Source organism: Myotis davidii, unplaced genomic scaffold (assembly GCF_000327345.1).
Source record: "Myotis davidii unplaced genomic scaffold, ASM32734v1 scaffold362, whole genome shotgun sequence".
In the NCBI taxonomy this organism is placed as follows: Eukaryota; Metazoa; Chordata; class Mammalia; order Chiroptera; family Vespertilionidae; genus Myotis; species Myotis davidii.
This window is the reverse complement of record NW_006297152.1, coordinates 4134136-4149027: the sequence shown is the minus strand read 5'-3', so window position 1 is coordinate 4149027 and position 14892 is coordinate 4134136. Positions and strand designations below refer to the sequence as shown.

Genomic DNA, 14892 nt, shown 5'->3' with positions numbered 1-14892 from the left:
AAGACTAGCATGTGGAACTCTTGGGAAGTCTGAGTATAAAACCTAAGGCTAAAGCTTATATTTATTGCTGACTTAAAAATAAAAGTCCTTATTGATGCATCTAAGGAAGTATAAATAATTTTGGACATAATTATATACTTGCTTCTCTTGTGAGCTTTAAAAGACTTGGTTAAATGATTTACTGGAGTAGTAAAAACCCAAGGATTGAGGAAATCTAAACATTCTAGTTTGGAGGCACCAAACTGTTTAGATATTTGAACATACCACAACTTATTTGTTGAGGGGTAAGAGTTGAAGAAGATGGGGGTGGGACACTTGGGAGCTTCCAAATGTTTTTGTTTATCTTTTAAAGTATTCAACATAAAAATAACTTTTTTATCCTTATAATTAAAATAGAAACGAACAAAAGGAAGTCACTATGACTTTAGGTAGTAACTAGTTTGGGTTGCTTTGATGGTGTGTTTTATTCACACAGATTGCTTTGTTAAGGGGAACAGAGGATTGACAACTAGAGCAGACAAGACCTTCAGAGATTCTAAGTTAGAATTTCTAAGTGTTATTCAGCTATTTTATTTCGAAGGAAGGCAGTGCTTTGGGGTTCCCCTAGAATCTCCATCATTTATCCTAATGTGGCATTTTTTTTTTTCACGTTGAAAAGATGTGTATTTGGTTGGCCTTATTCCTCACTTTCTTTTTGATGTTCTGTCTGCTTTAGGAATTTGAAGTGATTGCCCAAATAAAGCTCCTTCAGTCTGCCTGCAACAGCTACTGCATGACCCCAGACCAGAAGTTCATCCAGTGGTTCCAGAGGCAGCGGCTCCTGACAGAGGAAGAGAGGTAGGCAGACCTACTGCCCACCAAGGTGGAGCTGTGGTGCTGGTGAGGGGAATACCACACTCAGTTCCTCACGTGGCTATTTACTTAACAGCTGTTTGGTGAGCAGCTGCTCTAGACCAGTGATGGCGAACCTTTTGAGCTCGGCGTGTCAGCATTTTGAAAAACCCTCACTTAACTCTGGTGCCGTGTCACATATAGAAATTTTTTGATATTTGCAACCATAGTAAAACAAAGACTTATATTTTTGATATTTATTTTACATATTTAAATGCCATTTAACACAGAAAAATCAACCAAAAAATGAGTTGGCATGTCACCTCTGACACGTGTGTCATAGGTTCGCCATCACTGCTCTAGACGCTCGGCTTTCAAAGGATACTGATGTAGCAGGAAAAGCTGGATTGATGACATCGGAAGATGCGCTTTCAGATTCTTGCTCTACCATTGATTATCTCTGTAACCTTGAACAAGTCACTCATTCTTCCTGATAATCAGGATGCTCTTCTATAACAGCCGTGGGCAAACTACGGCCCGCGGGCCGGATCCAGCCCGTTTGAAATGAATAAAACTAAAAAAAAAAAAAGACCTTATCCTTTTATGTAATGAAGTTTACTTTGAATTTATATTAGTTCACACAAACACTCCATCCATGCTTTTGTTCCGGCCCTCCAGTCCAGTTTAAGAACCCATTGTGGCCCTCGAATCAAAAAGTTTGCCCACCCCTGTTCTATAAGATGTTTGTTTGTGAGGATTAAATGAAATCATATTTGGGGAAAACATTGCTAAAGTGCTTACATCACCACCACCACCACCGATCTTCACCATGTGTGTCACTGTTGTTAATTGGTACCAGCTTTCAGTCAGGGAGCGGAGGCGGCTCATGAAGAATTGAAATAAAATGCTGCAGGATCTCCAGGCAGCAGCAGTTCATTTGGCCAGGGGTGGGGGGAACAGGGAAGATGGCCATGAAGTGTTACCATGTGTGCGGGTCTGGGAAGGAGAGCGGGTTGCACCTGGAGATCTAGAGAAGAACATTCCAGCAGAGAAGAATATGAGTGAAGGCTCGGTGGCCTGCCATGCTTGGTGTTTGGAGGGACAGTGAAAATTCTGGTGTGGCTGGGACACAAGGGACGGGTTTCGGAGTTGTGGTTGGGGAGCATGGAAATGTACGTTAACTCCAGTGTCTTGAATGTTGGCCCCTCAGTGGAGTCGTCTTTACCGTGTAGCCCAGAGGATTAGAGTCTGCAGTCCCCACAGCCCACTGCATGCTTTTACGTTTTTAAATGGTTGGGGTGCGGGGGGGAGGAGAGACAAAGGATGTGACATGGGCAGTTATTTGAAATTCAGATTTTATCCATAAATGAAGTTTCATTGGAACTCAGCCCAATCATTCACATCATATTTATGGTTGCTTTCATGCTTTAAAGGCAGAGTTGAGTAGTTGCCAGAGAGACCAGGCAGCCTGCAAAGCCTGGTCCTTTACAGAAAGTACACACACACACACACACACACACACACAGTAATAGGAGGAAGACAGAGAGAGATGGTTCTTCCCTGGACTTAGCAGTGGGAGGAGAATGATCAGGAAACAGAATGGAGTCAGCCTTTGATGCTGCTACAAAGCACACATCCACGTATTTGAGGCACGTGGAACTGGCCGGCCTCAGACTATATGCCAACGGGGGATGTCGGGAGGAGGCACATGTGTAAATTTGTAAGATCTGGTCATTGAGTCAGTGCCCTCTGACACGTGTGATGGAACAACATGGTACATATCTTTATGTTGAGTAATCAGAACCTTCTGCGAAAATAAAACCAGCAAACCACGTGAATTCCAACCTCTTTAATTGCTAAGCCCTGACCTCGCGCTCCCTTCTCTTCCCCAGCTACGCCCTGTCCTGTGAGGTGGAAGCAGCTCCGGACGCCAGCGCCACCTCGCCCAAGCCTCGGAAGCGCATGGTGAAGAGGCTCAGCCTGTGAGTGTCACGCAGGGTCCGGGAGGCCCTCCCGTCAGAAGAGGGGAGAGGAAGGGTATTCAACACAGACGCCCTGAGCCAGGGCAAAAGTGAGGGACCGTTCACTGACTTGTTAAATAGCTGACTTCTGTCATGAACTCACTGTGTACATTTTCTAAATCCATTCATTCTTCTCTGTTCTGCCTGGTACGAACCACCCTCATCTCCTACCTGGAACACCAGCAACACCTTTCCCAGCTTCTGCCCCACCTGGCCCCAGCAATCCAGAGTCTGGAGTCCCTTAAAGTGTACACCAGGTTCTATCATTTCCTTGCTTAAAACCTCCAGGGTTTTCTTTTAAGGTAGCACTTGAACTCCTTATCCTAGTTCACTAGGTCCTGCACGATCTTTCCCCAACCTTCTTGACCACCTTCCTCTAATCCGATGCTCCACGGAGCTCACCGTCTTCCAGCCCCCTTCCGCCTCACCGGGCTTGGCAGTAGCTGTTCCTTCGGCCCGGCGTGCTCTTTCTCTGCGTTAATATTGGCAAACGTGTTACCTCCTGAGAGAGCACCCTCTCTAACGTTGCACTGGATGTTCCTTCCAGGGGAATGTGAGCCACCTGAAGCAGGAGCCTGTCCATCATACTCAGGGTGGCATGCGCAGCTCAGAGCCAGGCACAGGAGAGGCCCTCCGTGACTCACTTCCTACCCGTCTCCTTTTCAGTAAAATCCGGAGTCTGACAGCCCTCGGGACTCTTGAGGGTCTGCAGCATCTCCCCAGCCCGCCCAGCTGTCCCACACCTCTGTCCTCATCTCTCCCGCTCGCTCTACTCCTCTGCGCCAGACACCCAGACCTCCCTCTCTTGTGAGGACGTACCTGTGTCTGATCTTTTGAGTGACACATCTGCTTCGGCCAGGGCCAAGCCAGAACAGCATTTGTAACATTGGACAGTGTTTTCGTGGCGGAGTGACCTGACACATCCCAGCTCTCCCAGTGACTTAACCGTGTAAATTTCTGTTCGCGAGTTTTTGGTACTTCCTGGCAGTCTCTCCACTGGCCTCTGTGAGTCACATTGGTAGGGACGGCGCATGGACTTGTTATTGTCTTCTTCCCAGTGTGACATATGCAGGCCCTGATGGGGCGTGGATGGCGTGATCTCCGGCTATCAGAAGCCGCCCAGGCTTCTTTCTACCTGATACCAGGTGATAAGAGGCTTTTGAGGATTAGGTTGGGACATGTGATTTTATAGAAAGCATTTTTAAGGTAATCCTGTTGTCTTGCCAAACCTCTCTCCTGGTTGGATGTCTACCCTAGCCCTCCTAAATGCTAGATTTTTGAGCGTTTAGATTCACCTCTTGGAATTTTCCAGTCTCTCGCTGTTTTCATGGCTGCAGCCATGGGGGAGAATGAGTTCTCTTCCGAGATAACGCAAAGGCCTGACCAGGCCTTGTCAGCTGGTAAGATGGACACCTGCACAAGGAATCAGGCTCCTTGGTAGGTGAGGTGAGGAATGCAGGGCCTCTTGGTCCCCTCTGCTGCACAAGGAATTGGGGCTTTCAGCACAGGTAGATCATCCTAAGCGCTGCATCCTTTGCCCACTTGCTGTCTTCCCTGTCCTCGGTAGCTGCCACTGCATACTCACTTTCTATACCTGCTTCTCTCACATTCCTTCCAGCCCAAGTGTGCGTTCTTACTGTGCCGGGTGTGCTAGCGTCCCCGGGTCCTATCTCTGCAAAACACTGGCAAGAATCTCTGTGCGGACCCGTGTGAAGTCCAGGGGAGGCAGGACTGTCGGGCCAGAGCCCTGTGGGGGGAGCTCTCTACAGCCCTCTCACTGGTGGGATCTTGCCAAGATGCTCGGGTGTAATCCTTGGTAATTGTCTTTGACTTTGCATGTTTATTATGAATAAAAGAGGTCACATGCTCCCAACTTATTTCTTATACATATTAGGGTGTTTGCATGTGTTTTCAAAAGATTTTATGACCTTAGCACTTATACAAAGGTGGAAAATGTCCTTTTTGCTGTCCCTACATTTAATGGTTCACTCATTCAAAGAGGTTGGAGAGTCTTTTGGAGCCTTGGGGGGAGGGGTACCTTGTTTGAAGGCCGGAGATGCCAGGTATTGAGGTAGAATAAACCTTTACAAATGGAATGTTCTCATCAAGTTGCACAGCTGGAAGAACCTTTGGTAGGATGCTTTCTTGTATCTATTTTATAATTTTGTCTTGTGAGCTCATTTTTATCAGAGAATTCTCTGCAGCTTGGGTTGAAGGTTTATTTCTCCAGAAATATGTACATGTATGTATATATTTAAAATTCTAGTTTCTTCAGGAGTATTACTGTCTGGAGAGTTCCTAGAGTGCTTAGGTAGCAACTCTAAGATCACATATGATTTCTGGAGAAACGTTTTTCTTTTCTTTTTCTTTTTCTTGATTTCAGAGAGGAAGGGAGAGAGATAGATAGTCAGAAACATCGATGAGAGAGAAACATCGATCAGCTGCCTCCTGCACATCTCCTACTGGGGATATGCCCGCAACCAAGGTACATGCCCTTGACCGGAATTGAACCTGGGACCTTTCAGTCCGCAGGCCAACGCTCCATCCACTGAGCCAAACCGGTTTCGGCCAGACACTTTTCTTTCACCCAAGCTCAGGCAGAGACAGAAGCTGCCCCGCTGTCCTCCTGCGCCAACAGGAAGATGTTCTAGCCCATCTTTTCCTGAGGATGCAGCCCTTTGAGGGTCCTGTCTGTGTGGAAGGGTCTCAGTTCCCACTCCCTGCCTCACCTCTGGGGCTGTGTGTGTGCTAAACGCGTGCCCCTCGTTTACCGAGGCTGGCACCTCCCACTCCTCACCCAGAGCAGCCGCAAGACCAGCTCACGTGCTCTGGCTTCAATTCCCTTCCTCTCTGGCCTTGAGGGATTTTTCCCTACTATCTCGCATGCCTAACTTTAAAAAGGGTTTTTAATGTTTCTTATCGAGTTGTTTTATAGTGAAGGGATTTAGATATTACAGTTCGTCAACTTGTAGGAAACAGAATCTGCCTCCTTGGTTTTTTGTCTACTCAGGGCCAGTCTTTTCCACCCACACAGAGTTTGTCTTATGATGGGATTTTGATTCTGTTAAAAAAAAAACACACACACAATGAAGAGCCCTTGACCTAGAAAGACCTCAGATTAACATGGCCCTGGGTCCAGCTAAGCAATCTGTGTGTTCTTTGAGGTTGGAAATAATCTACTGGAAGAAGATATTTACTATGATCTGTTAGAAACCTTGTAGCAAATGTTTTCCTAACATAATAAGGACAGAGCACACAAGATGGAGAAACCATCAAGGCTTTAACACAAAAATATTTGCTCGATCACGGATTCCAGCTTCGTAAGAGCCAAACGCCTGGCATTGTGTTTTCTGCAGATTGTTTCTGGGGTCGGACATTATCACCAGTAGCACTCCCAGCAAAGAGCAGCCCAAGTCCACGGCCAGCGGGAGCTCTGGCGAAAGCATGGACTCCGTGAGTGTGTCCTCCTGTGAGTCCAACCACTCCGAGGCCGAGGAGGGCTCCATCACTCCCTTGGACACACCGGATGAGCCGCAAAAAAAGGTACAGCGTAATCCCGCCCCCCAATTCCTAACTCCGGCACCCGCCCTAGTGTTTGCCACATGGGGAATGTCTGTTTTCAGGTTTATCACTCCACAGTATTTGGAAAGTCACGTTTTTAATAGGTGTCAAAACTGGAGTTGTAGCTGGGGACTCGTTCCTTACAGACACAGGTCCAAAAGCAAGGAGCTGGTCAGTGTATGTCTCTAGCCTTTGAAATATTGTCCCGTACCCACACCCAGAGGCAGCCGAAGGATTGTAGCCTGTAACCCGGGCTGCACTTTATTGAGGAGATGTAGGATTTTCTAGAAGGAGCAAAAAGTCCAGAGACAGAGGTCTGTCAGCTTCTTGATGTCATACCTGGTCTCAGCCAGCCTGTTACCACAATAATGTCAAATAGCAAAGCACTTCACAACCCGGTGCTTAGAACAACAGCCGTTTATTCTCTGTCATGCACAGCAGGCTGGCTGCCGGGGGTTGGGCTTGGCCCTAGGCCATGGGTTTGGTCCAGGTCTGCTCTGTCCGCCTTCCATTCTTTTTGGAGTAATGGCCTAAGACAGATGGATAAGCGGGCAGTCCCAGCCCCGTAAGTACACAGTGAGCCTTCACCTGGATCATATCTACCTTTTTATTGGCCAGAGCAAATCATGTGGCCAAATCCCACGTAAGTAAACGAGGCAGGGAACTATATTCCACTTCTAGTGGGAGGAACTGAGGAGTCACAGAGCAAAGGGCATGGATGCAGAGCAGGGTAAGGAATTGGTAACAGTGATACCGTCTACCATGCTCCCCACAAAAGGAAGGTGATGAGAGGTGATAAAAAATTCCCAGAGAGGATTTCATTTCCATGTTGCATAAATAAATGAAAACCAACGATCCATCGTAATCTTACACAGATCTGCTTCAGTTGTTGGTCATTGAGCTAGAAAGAAAGGCATCCACTTCGATGTGACTAGAATTTGCACCATTTTGGTAGGTTTAGGGCCAGGAACTCTGGCTATGTAAGTGACTTCTGGCCCTTGGGTTATGCTTAGGCCAGCGAGGTGGGGGGTCACTAACAGTCCTTCATTTTGTGTGCAAAGGGGTCTGTGTGCTCTTCCACATCGTGTTCCAAGCAGCAGCAGTGACCCGGGACCCTCAGGTGCCCTTGTCACAAAGTGGCCAGTGCAAGGGGACACCATGCTCTGGGCCCGTCACCGAGATGACTCGGTGCTGCCCCAGCTGGTTTCTCACCTCTCTGTTTTGGAATCCAGAGAACATTGTCCAAATTGTGAGGAAAGTCTCTCCAAACACCTGCAGCTATCTCTCAGGCACTTTTCCTAAGCCAGGGGTGTGATCCATCTCCATGACCTTGACCTGCAGCATTGTGTCTGTCCGTCTGGAGTGAAGTCTCATTCACCTTCGGACAGGCCTTTATGGTTTGTAGGCCCCTTTTCACATGATGGACATTGTGCAGAAGTGACAACTGAGGTATCGCCCACGTCTTTGTGGGATTTCTGCCCGGTCAGGAGGGAGACGGAACCTCATTTGCACCTGTTGCTGCTATGGACATGCGCGTAGGTCCAGGTCATCCCTTCTCAAACGCCACCGAAGCCCCGTGTGTCCTTTGCTCGCCCCTGCTTCATTCCTTTTAGTCTCCCTGATCACCCCGGTGCTTCAATTTCTTGCACGAGTCAGACATTTTTATTCTTTGGATGAACCTGGCTCGGGTCATGAATTTCTGTAGGTTTAAAAATGAGTCATTGAATTGGATGCAAGTAGTTGCTAGGCTTCAGCATCCCTGGAAGCTAACGGGAAAGGCCTCCGTTGTCCTGCTCAATTCGGAGCTGCCCCAGTGACCTCCACAGCCCCTCCTGCTCCGCGATGCTGCAGCCTCCACGCTGGCACTCTGCCTTCCCCACTGGCGTTTTAGTGAAATGTAATCCCCTCCCGTCTTCACTTCCTTGATCACAGTTTCCAAACATTTATTCTCACACTTGCCCCTCAGAGTAAATCCTCAGTAAGAAGAGGGGGCTCCTCAGGAGGTCTGTTTATAGCTGCTGTCACCCAGCTTTGCCTCCCAGGCTTCACCTGAATTGTAAATGTCATTGAGATCATGGAAAATCTAACAAAGGACAGGAGATTTATCTGAAGGAAAAAGAAGGTGATGAAACTGAACCAGTAACTGGAAAATGGGCTCTCTCGGCTCCGGTGAGGTACACCTGCAGGCAGGATGAGCCTATTGACTACCCACCATCCGCCAACCCTCACACCGAGCCCCTGGTTCATTCACTAGGGAGCATAAGGAAAAAATGTAACTGAACCATATTATGATGGAGCCACAGTTAGATACCTGCATTTCAGAGCTGAAACATCAGCTTGCTGGGCTCTAATTAAACTGACCATGCAGAATTTAACGTATGTTTATGCCATAGGAGGAAGTCCATGGGAAATACAATGGAGTAGACTCCATTTTACTTGGAAACCAGGTAATCAGAAAACTAAGTTCCTGGAGCTTTGTTTCCATGGAAAGGTAGACAGGTATGAAATAAATTAATGTCACTTAGTTTTTACAGGACTTCCAGGTTATTTGATAGGATTGATTGGCTTAACTCATTCTGAGAGATTACTTGTAGTTTTGTACAATACAAGTTGATATTTAAAATGATTCAAAGTAATGACTTTTTGGAACACCACCTTGTGAATTTGGGGCATCCTATTTTTTTGGTAATTGGTATTGCACACAGGAAAATGGTGTCATTAATCAGAAAAGCTCATGAACATAGCACCTCACTCCTTAATTATTCTTGATATGCAACATGGAAATGTGTATAGTTGGTTCTAGAAGCAAATGTGGAAAGTGGTGAGCCGCTCACGGGCTGTGTGCCCTCGGGTAAGTCCCATGATCTCTGACTCATCACTACAGTGCGTTTTGTTCACAAGACATGTGCAAGCTCATTCCAGCCTCACATGATAACTGTCACCGAGGCGATGGGTACTATGTTCAGTCACTGCGCCATCACCAGCTGCAGACTGGGCCCTGGCTATGCGATGGCTACGCCGTGGCTCTGTGAGCCTAACCTGACCACAGGTGCCAGGGAACTTGGGAACGTGTCCAGGTGGTACTATCACCAGTTTTCTCTCTGGCGTCAGGCTCCTCAGCAGTAGAAAAGGAACGGGCCTGGTGACCTCCAGAGGCCTTTTTAGGACTAATAGTTCATGTAGGGCAGTAAAATGTACTCCTCCTCTTAGAATCTTCTAAAAATATGAACATTTCTCTCCTGCTACGCAATCTGATGGCGAAGTGGAGTCAGGATGGAAGTGTGTAAAAACCTTTTCTCTGCCCTGTCAGGTTTTCCGACTTCCTGTGGGAGCCCCTATTGCCTCCAGCTTCTGGTATCTGCTGCCACCTGCTGGTTAACGTCCTTAAGAGCAGCTGCTAAGGGGGAATGAGAGCGCCCCCTGGCCTCACACAGATGCAGAGCGATCAGGTCAAGTACTGAGTCACTGACAGGCATCTGCCCAGGAGGTGCTCACAGCAGAGACAAGACACACGTGTGCTGTGGGCTGTGTGGAGGAAAGAGCGGAAATGTACTAGTCTCAACAACTGGGCTCTGAGAATTGTGAAGCGCACTGTCGGCCAAGATTCTAAGGCTCCATTTACTTTGGGCTGTGTTTACTCTTCCAGCTCTCCGAGTCGTCCTCGTCGTGCTCCTCCATCCATTCCATGGACACAAATTCCTCAGGGATGTCGTCCTTAATCAACCCCCTCTCCTCCCCTCCGACCTGCAACAACAACCCCAAGATCCACAAGCGCTCCGTCTCCGTGACCTCCATTACCTCGACTGTGCTGCCTCCCGTTTACAACCAGCAGAACGAAGACACCTGCATAATCCGCATCAGCGTAGAGGACAACAATGGCAACATGTACAAGAGCATCATGGTGAGGTGCCCAGGCCCACACCCCAAAATATGTGCCAGTAGCATACACATACATGTTCACAGAAAATGAGTATGTGCCAAAGGATCAGTTCCTAGACCTCCCTGGGCAGACACCAGTGATGCATATCTATAATAATAAAAGGGTAATATGCTAATTAGACTGGACATCCTTCCAGACGAAGCTAGGGCTGTGAGGGAAGCCCGGGTCCCTGGTGTCTGCCAGTGGCTAGAGGGAAGCCCGGGTCCCGGGTGCCAGAGGGAAGCTGGTGCCGGCAGCCGGGGGAAGGAAGGCCTACTCTTGCATGACTTTTGTGTATCAGGCTTCTAGTATCTAAATATCTACTTTCTCACAGTGCGTATAGGATGATTTTTACATCTTAAAATTTGCTAAGGTTTATTCCCCGGGTCAGTGCCTTCCTTTCCAGAAATGTCTACTTGGATGCCAGGGAGACCGCTGCTGCACACCTTCTTGGGAGTCTTCCTGGGGGTTCCATGTCTGGGTGCTAATTGAGTGGCTGTGCAGTCTTAGCAATGTCCTCCATGGCGGTGAATTTTTCTTTCAGTTATTTGGAATTAAACTTAGTAAAGTGGATGATCAAGCTGGAAACACAGTGAGTCCACGAGAAACTGTTTAAGATAAATGAGACTGACCTTCTTGAGGCTCTCATATAGACTGTATATTTTTGAGCATAGTCCCAAAAGCACTTTGAATGATGGCAGTCTTTTTGGAACACAGAGCCTCTCCTTGTGTGTATGTGTGTCAGGTCTGGTGTGTTTATCACAAGAATAGACTCTAGTTTATAGGAAATATCGTAGATGGAAAAGCAGGTCTCCTTTGCTATGAAATCCCTTAATACATCCTATATCTTAGCTCCATCACTTGTCTTCTCTGAGGCCATTTTGAGTGCTCACAAGCTCAGCTCTGAATATAACAAGGGATACGGAGCCAATTATCTTTTAACATTCTAAAGAAAAGCTTTACTAAGGCATTCATTGAATCAACAGTATTTATTGAACTTGGTTGTGTACCAGTCGTTGGACAAGTATTTGAGGATATGGAGATGAATGAGACATTTTTGTCTTTGAGGAACTTACAATCAAATGGGAGATAGTAAAACATTATTCAAAATGTTTTAACCATTCTAAGAGAGATGAGATTAGATCATAAAAGGCCCCAGGCCCACACGAAGGAGTTTGTGATAGTCCCACAGGCAATAGGGTCTTATTTTTTTAAAAATATATTTTATTGATTCTTTACAGAGAGGAAGAGAGAGGGACAGAGAGGTAGAAACATCAGTGAGAGAGAAACATTGACCAGCTGCCTCCTGCACACCTCCCACTGGAGATGTGCCTGCAACCAAGGTACATGCCCTTGACTAGAATCGTACCTGGGACCCTTTAGTCCGTAGGCTCTATCCACTGAGCCAAACCTGTTAGGGCAATAGGGTCTTATTGAAGGCTCTTAAGTCACAATCAGATTTATTCATTAAAAAAGTAACTGGGATTGTAGAGTCTTGATGCTGGGTGCAGGGGCGGGACCGAGGTGGGGAAGCAAGTTTGGAAGCTGCCATCATATTCCATGTGGGAGACGATGAGGGCTTGGATGATGGTCATGTGATTGGAGACGATTTGAATTTTAAAAGTATTTTTATGAGGTAGAGTTGTAGCATCCATTCATTCATTTCTCAGCTTTTGGTTACTGTTGTGGGAATGGGGAAGAGGGAGGACTCAGGCTCCCCAGGCAGCTTGGTGACTGGTGGTCCTGTCAAGTGAGGAATGAACTACTGGAGGAGGAGGTTTGGGAGCATTGAAATTGGAGGTACTGGTAGGCTATCCAGATGGCACTGTCTAGTAGTTGGTCAGAGATACGGGTTGGTACTGGAGTCAAATACTGGGAGCCATGCAGCCCTGCTGGGTGGATATGTCATGGGAGAGAGAGTGTAGCCTGAGACAGAACTCTTAATAATAAGGGAAGGGCTGGTCCAGGAGCCTTGTTGGGAAGGTAGGAGAACTGCCAGGAAGCCCCGGTCATCATGTTATTGTGTTTTCAGCAGCTTATTCACATGCCTACCAGAGAAGTAAGTTTCCCCTCAGCAAATTTAGGGTGTCTCTGAACTAAAAAGAACTAAGAAGTGATACATACAACACTGTGAATGAATCTCTAAAACATCATTTTGAGCCAAAGAAACAGACACAGATTGCATCCTCCAGGAGTCTGTTCTTTCACAAACAGGCTACACAACCTGTGGTGTTAGAAAACTAACTCAGAGAAGGGGCACAGGGAATTGTTTAAGTCCCTATTTCAGGTGCATGGAGGTGATACCCAGGCATCATTGCACATGGCTTCATTCAGTGGAGTAGCCACTAGCTATGGGTAGAAATTAAACATTTGAAATGGGAATAGTATAAAATGGACACCAGATTAAAAATATACATATATATATTTATGTACATATATATTATTGATTTTAGAGAGGAAGGGAGTGAGAGAGAGAGACAGAAACATCAATGATGAGAGAGAATCATTGACCAGATGCCTCCTGCATGCCCCCTACTGGGAATCGAACCTGCAACCTGGGTATGTGCCCTCACCAGGAATTGAACCGTGACCTCCTGGTTCATAGGTCAGTGCTCAACCGCTAAGCTACACTGGTCAGGCTAGACACCAGATTTTGAAGACTTAGTACAAAAACAGAATGTAAACTATCTCATTAACAATTTTTATATTGATTATATGCTAAAATAATACTTTGAGTGTATTGGATTAAATAATATATTATTTAAGTGAATTTTTCTTTTAAGCCACTTTTTAAAATGGGGCTCCTAGATATTTAAAATTACAAATGTGACTTATTATGTTTAACTACTGGATGGTGCTGGTTCAGTACATCGGCATGCGGCTGCATGACTGAGCTGTTAATACTAATTGTGATCCTCCGTTTCCCTCCGTAGTTTTTATGGTACAAAGTATTAATCACTCAAGGAAAGCCCTTGCCTATCCCATCTTCTTTCGGACTCACCTGGGGAAGATTAAGGTGAAGAAGATAACGGTAGCTTGGCTGTAGGTTTCAAGGTGACAACCGTCTCTGTCCAACATGACATCCTCATGTGGTGTCCTCTCTCCTTGGGCTTCATGCTCCTCCTCCACTGGGACTTAGCTGTGGGAGCATTTCCTTCAGACCATCCAACGGCATATTTTTCTCCTGTAAGCTTCTGTGTTCACTTACTTCTCCTTGGAAATGGAGATGCCAGATGTTTTGGTAACGGACAACTGTGCAGGGTCTCTGTCACCTACAAGGACCCCGTTGTAGGGCATGTTGTTTATTGAGTCGCAGATGCCAGCTGCTGCCCTCACTAGAGGGAGACATCTGGGCCCTGCCGTCCTTGGGCTCACAGTGACACCGTTTTCTGGAGGACTTTAGACGTCGTTGTTAGTTTTGCTTTTGTGGTTGTCTCTCCTCTTACCTCCTGGTGAGAACAGCTTTTATTTTTAAGTAAGAATAATTTGTGTTTCCATTTGATTTCTGTCATATTTAAAGAAATCACTCAAGGGATGGTACATGAGTCAGCCCTCGGTGTGCAGACAGGCCGTTTCTGAGCACCCTGATGGGCAGAGATAAAGGGGACAGTCAGAATTGGTGGTAGGGGGAAACTTTACTTACACTTAAACAAGTGCTAGATTTATTATTTTTAAACATTTAGAAACTGACTTTTATTGGAATATGATTTACAAACAATTATAATCACAGATCTTGTGTTCAGTTCTTTGAATTGTGAGAACTCTCTATTCTATTCTCTATTTCTGACTGTGTCTGTGTCTGTGTCCATGTCAGTGTCCATGTCTATGACTATGTGTGTGACCACCACCCCAAGTCTAGATAAAGAATCTTTTTTCATCCTTTCAGAAATTCCTTTGTGCCCTTTCCTGTCAATCCCCTCTTAACCTGGTTAAAGTTAAGGTTAATTGAAGTTAGTTTTCTAACACCACAGGCTAGTTGACTCCTGCAGCATGTAATCTGCTGAGTCTGGTTACTTTGGCTCAACGTGATGTAGAGATTCATCCCCCGTGTTGCCTTAGTGTTCTTTTGGGAACATATGATCATTTCTTTATCCATTCCCTAACGTCCTGTTGAAGGAGATTCAGGTTGATTCTAGTTTTTAGCTATTACGAGTAAATCTGCTATGAACGTTTGTGTACGTGTCCTCTTGTGGACATATGTTTTCATTTCTCTTGGTGGTACCTGGGAGTAGGATTGCTGGGTCATAGGGCCACTGTGCTTTTTGAAATGGTCGGTGTGCAGAACAGGCCATTTCTGCCCAGAGGTTGTAACCAGTGCCGTAGCAGCAGCTCAGCAGATAAGGATCATTTTGGTGGAACCTCAACCATTGTGAGGGAGATAAGCAAGGCATGCGTTCTCTCTGTTAATAGGGGGGACACTGTGACTCAGGGAGGAGGTGACTGAGAATAGATGGCCCATCATCCCTTGTCTACTAACGCTGGAGCCAGGCTGAGAGCCCAGGAGTTCTGCCTCTTGGTCCTGTTCTCACTCCCCTGGGCCGTTTCTCCTGGAAAGGACAA

The 14892-nt window shown here is 46.4% G+C and overlaps 1 protein-coding gene across 2 annotated transcripts in view; it reads left to right on the top strand.

Annotated features, from left to right (window-relative positions):
- The window catches only part of RGL1 (ral guanine nucleotide dissociation stimulator-like 1), a 210674-nt gene that overhangs the window by 192771 nt on the left and 3011 nt on the right, over positions 1–14892 (top strand). For both annotated transcript variants that reach the window (XM_006772955.2, XM_006772956.2), the window contains 4 exons: positions 716–837; positions 2724–2813; positions 6209–6395; positions 10060–10314. In XM_006772955.2, the coding sequence (XP_006773018.1) occupies positions 716–837; positions 2724–2813; positions 6209–6395; positions 10060–10314 (654 nt within the window). The remainder of the gene's footprint in view (positions 1–715; positions 838–2723; positions 2814–6208; positions 6396–10059; positions 10315–14892) is intronic.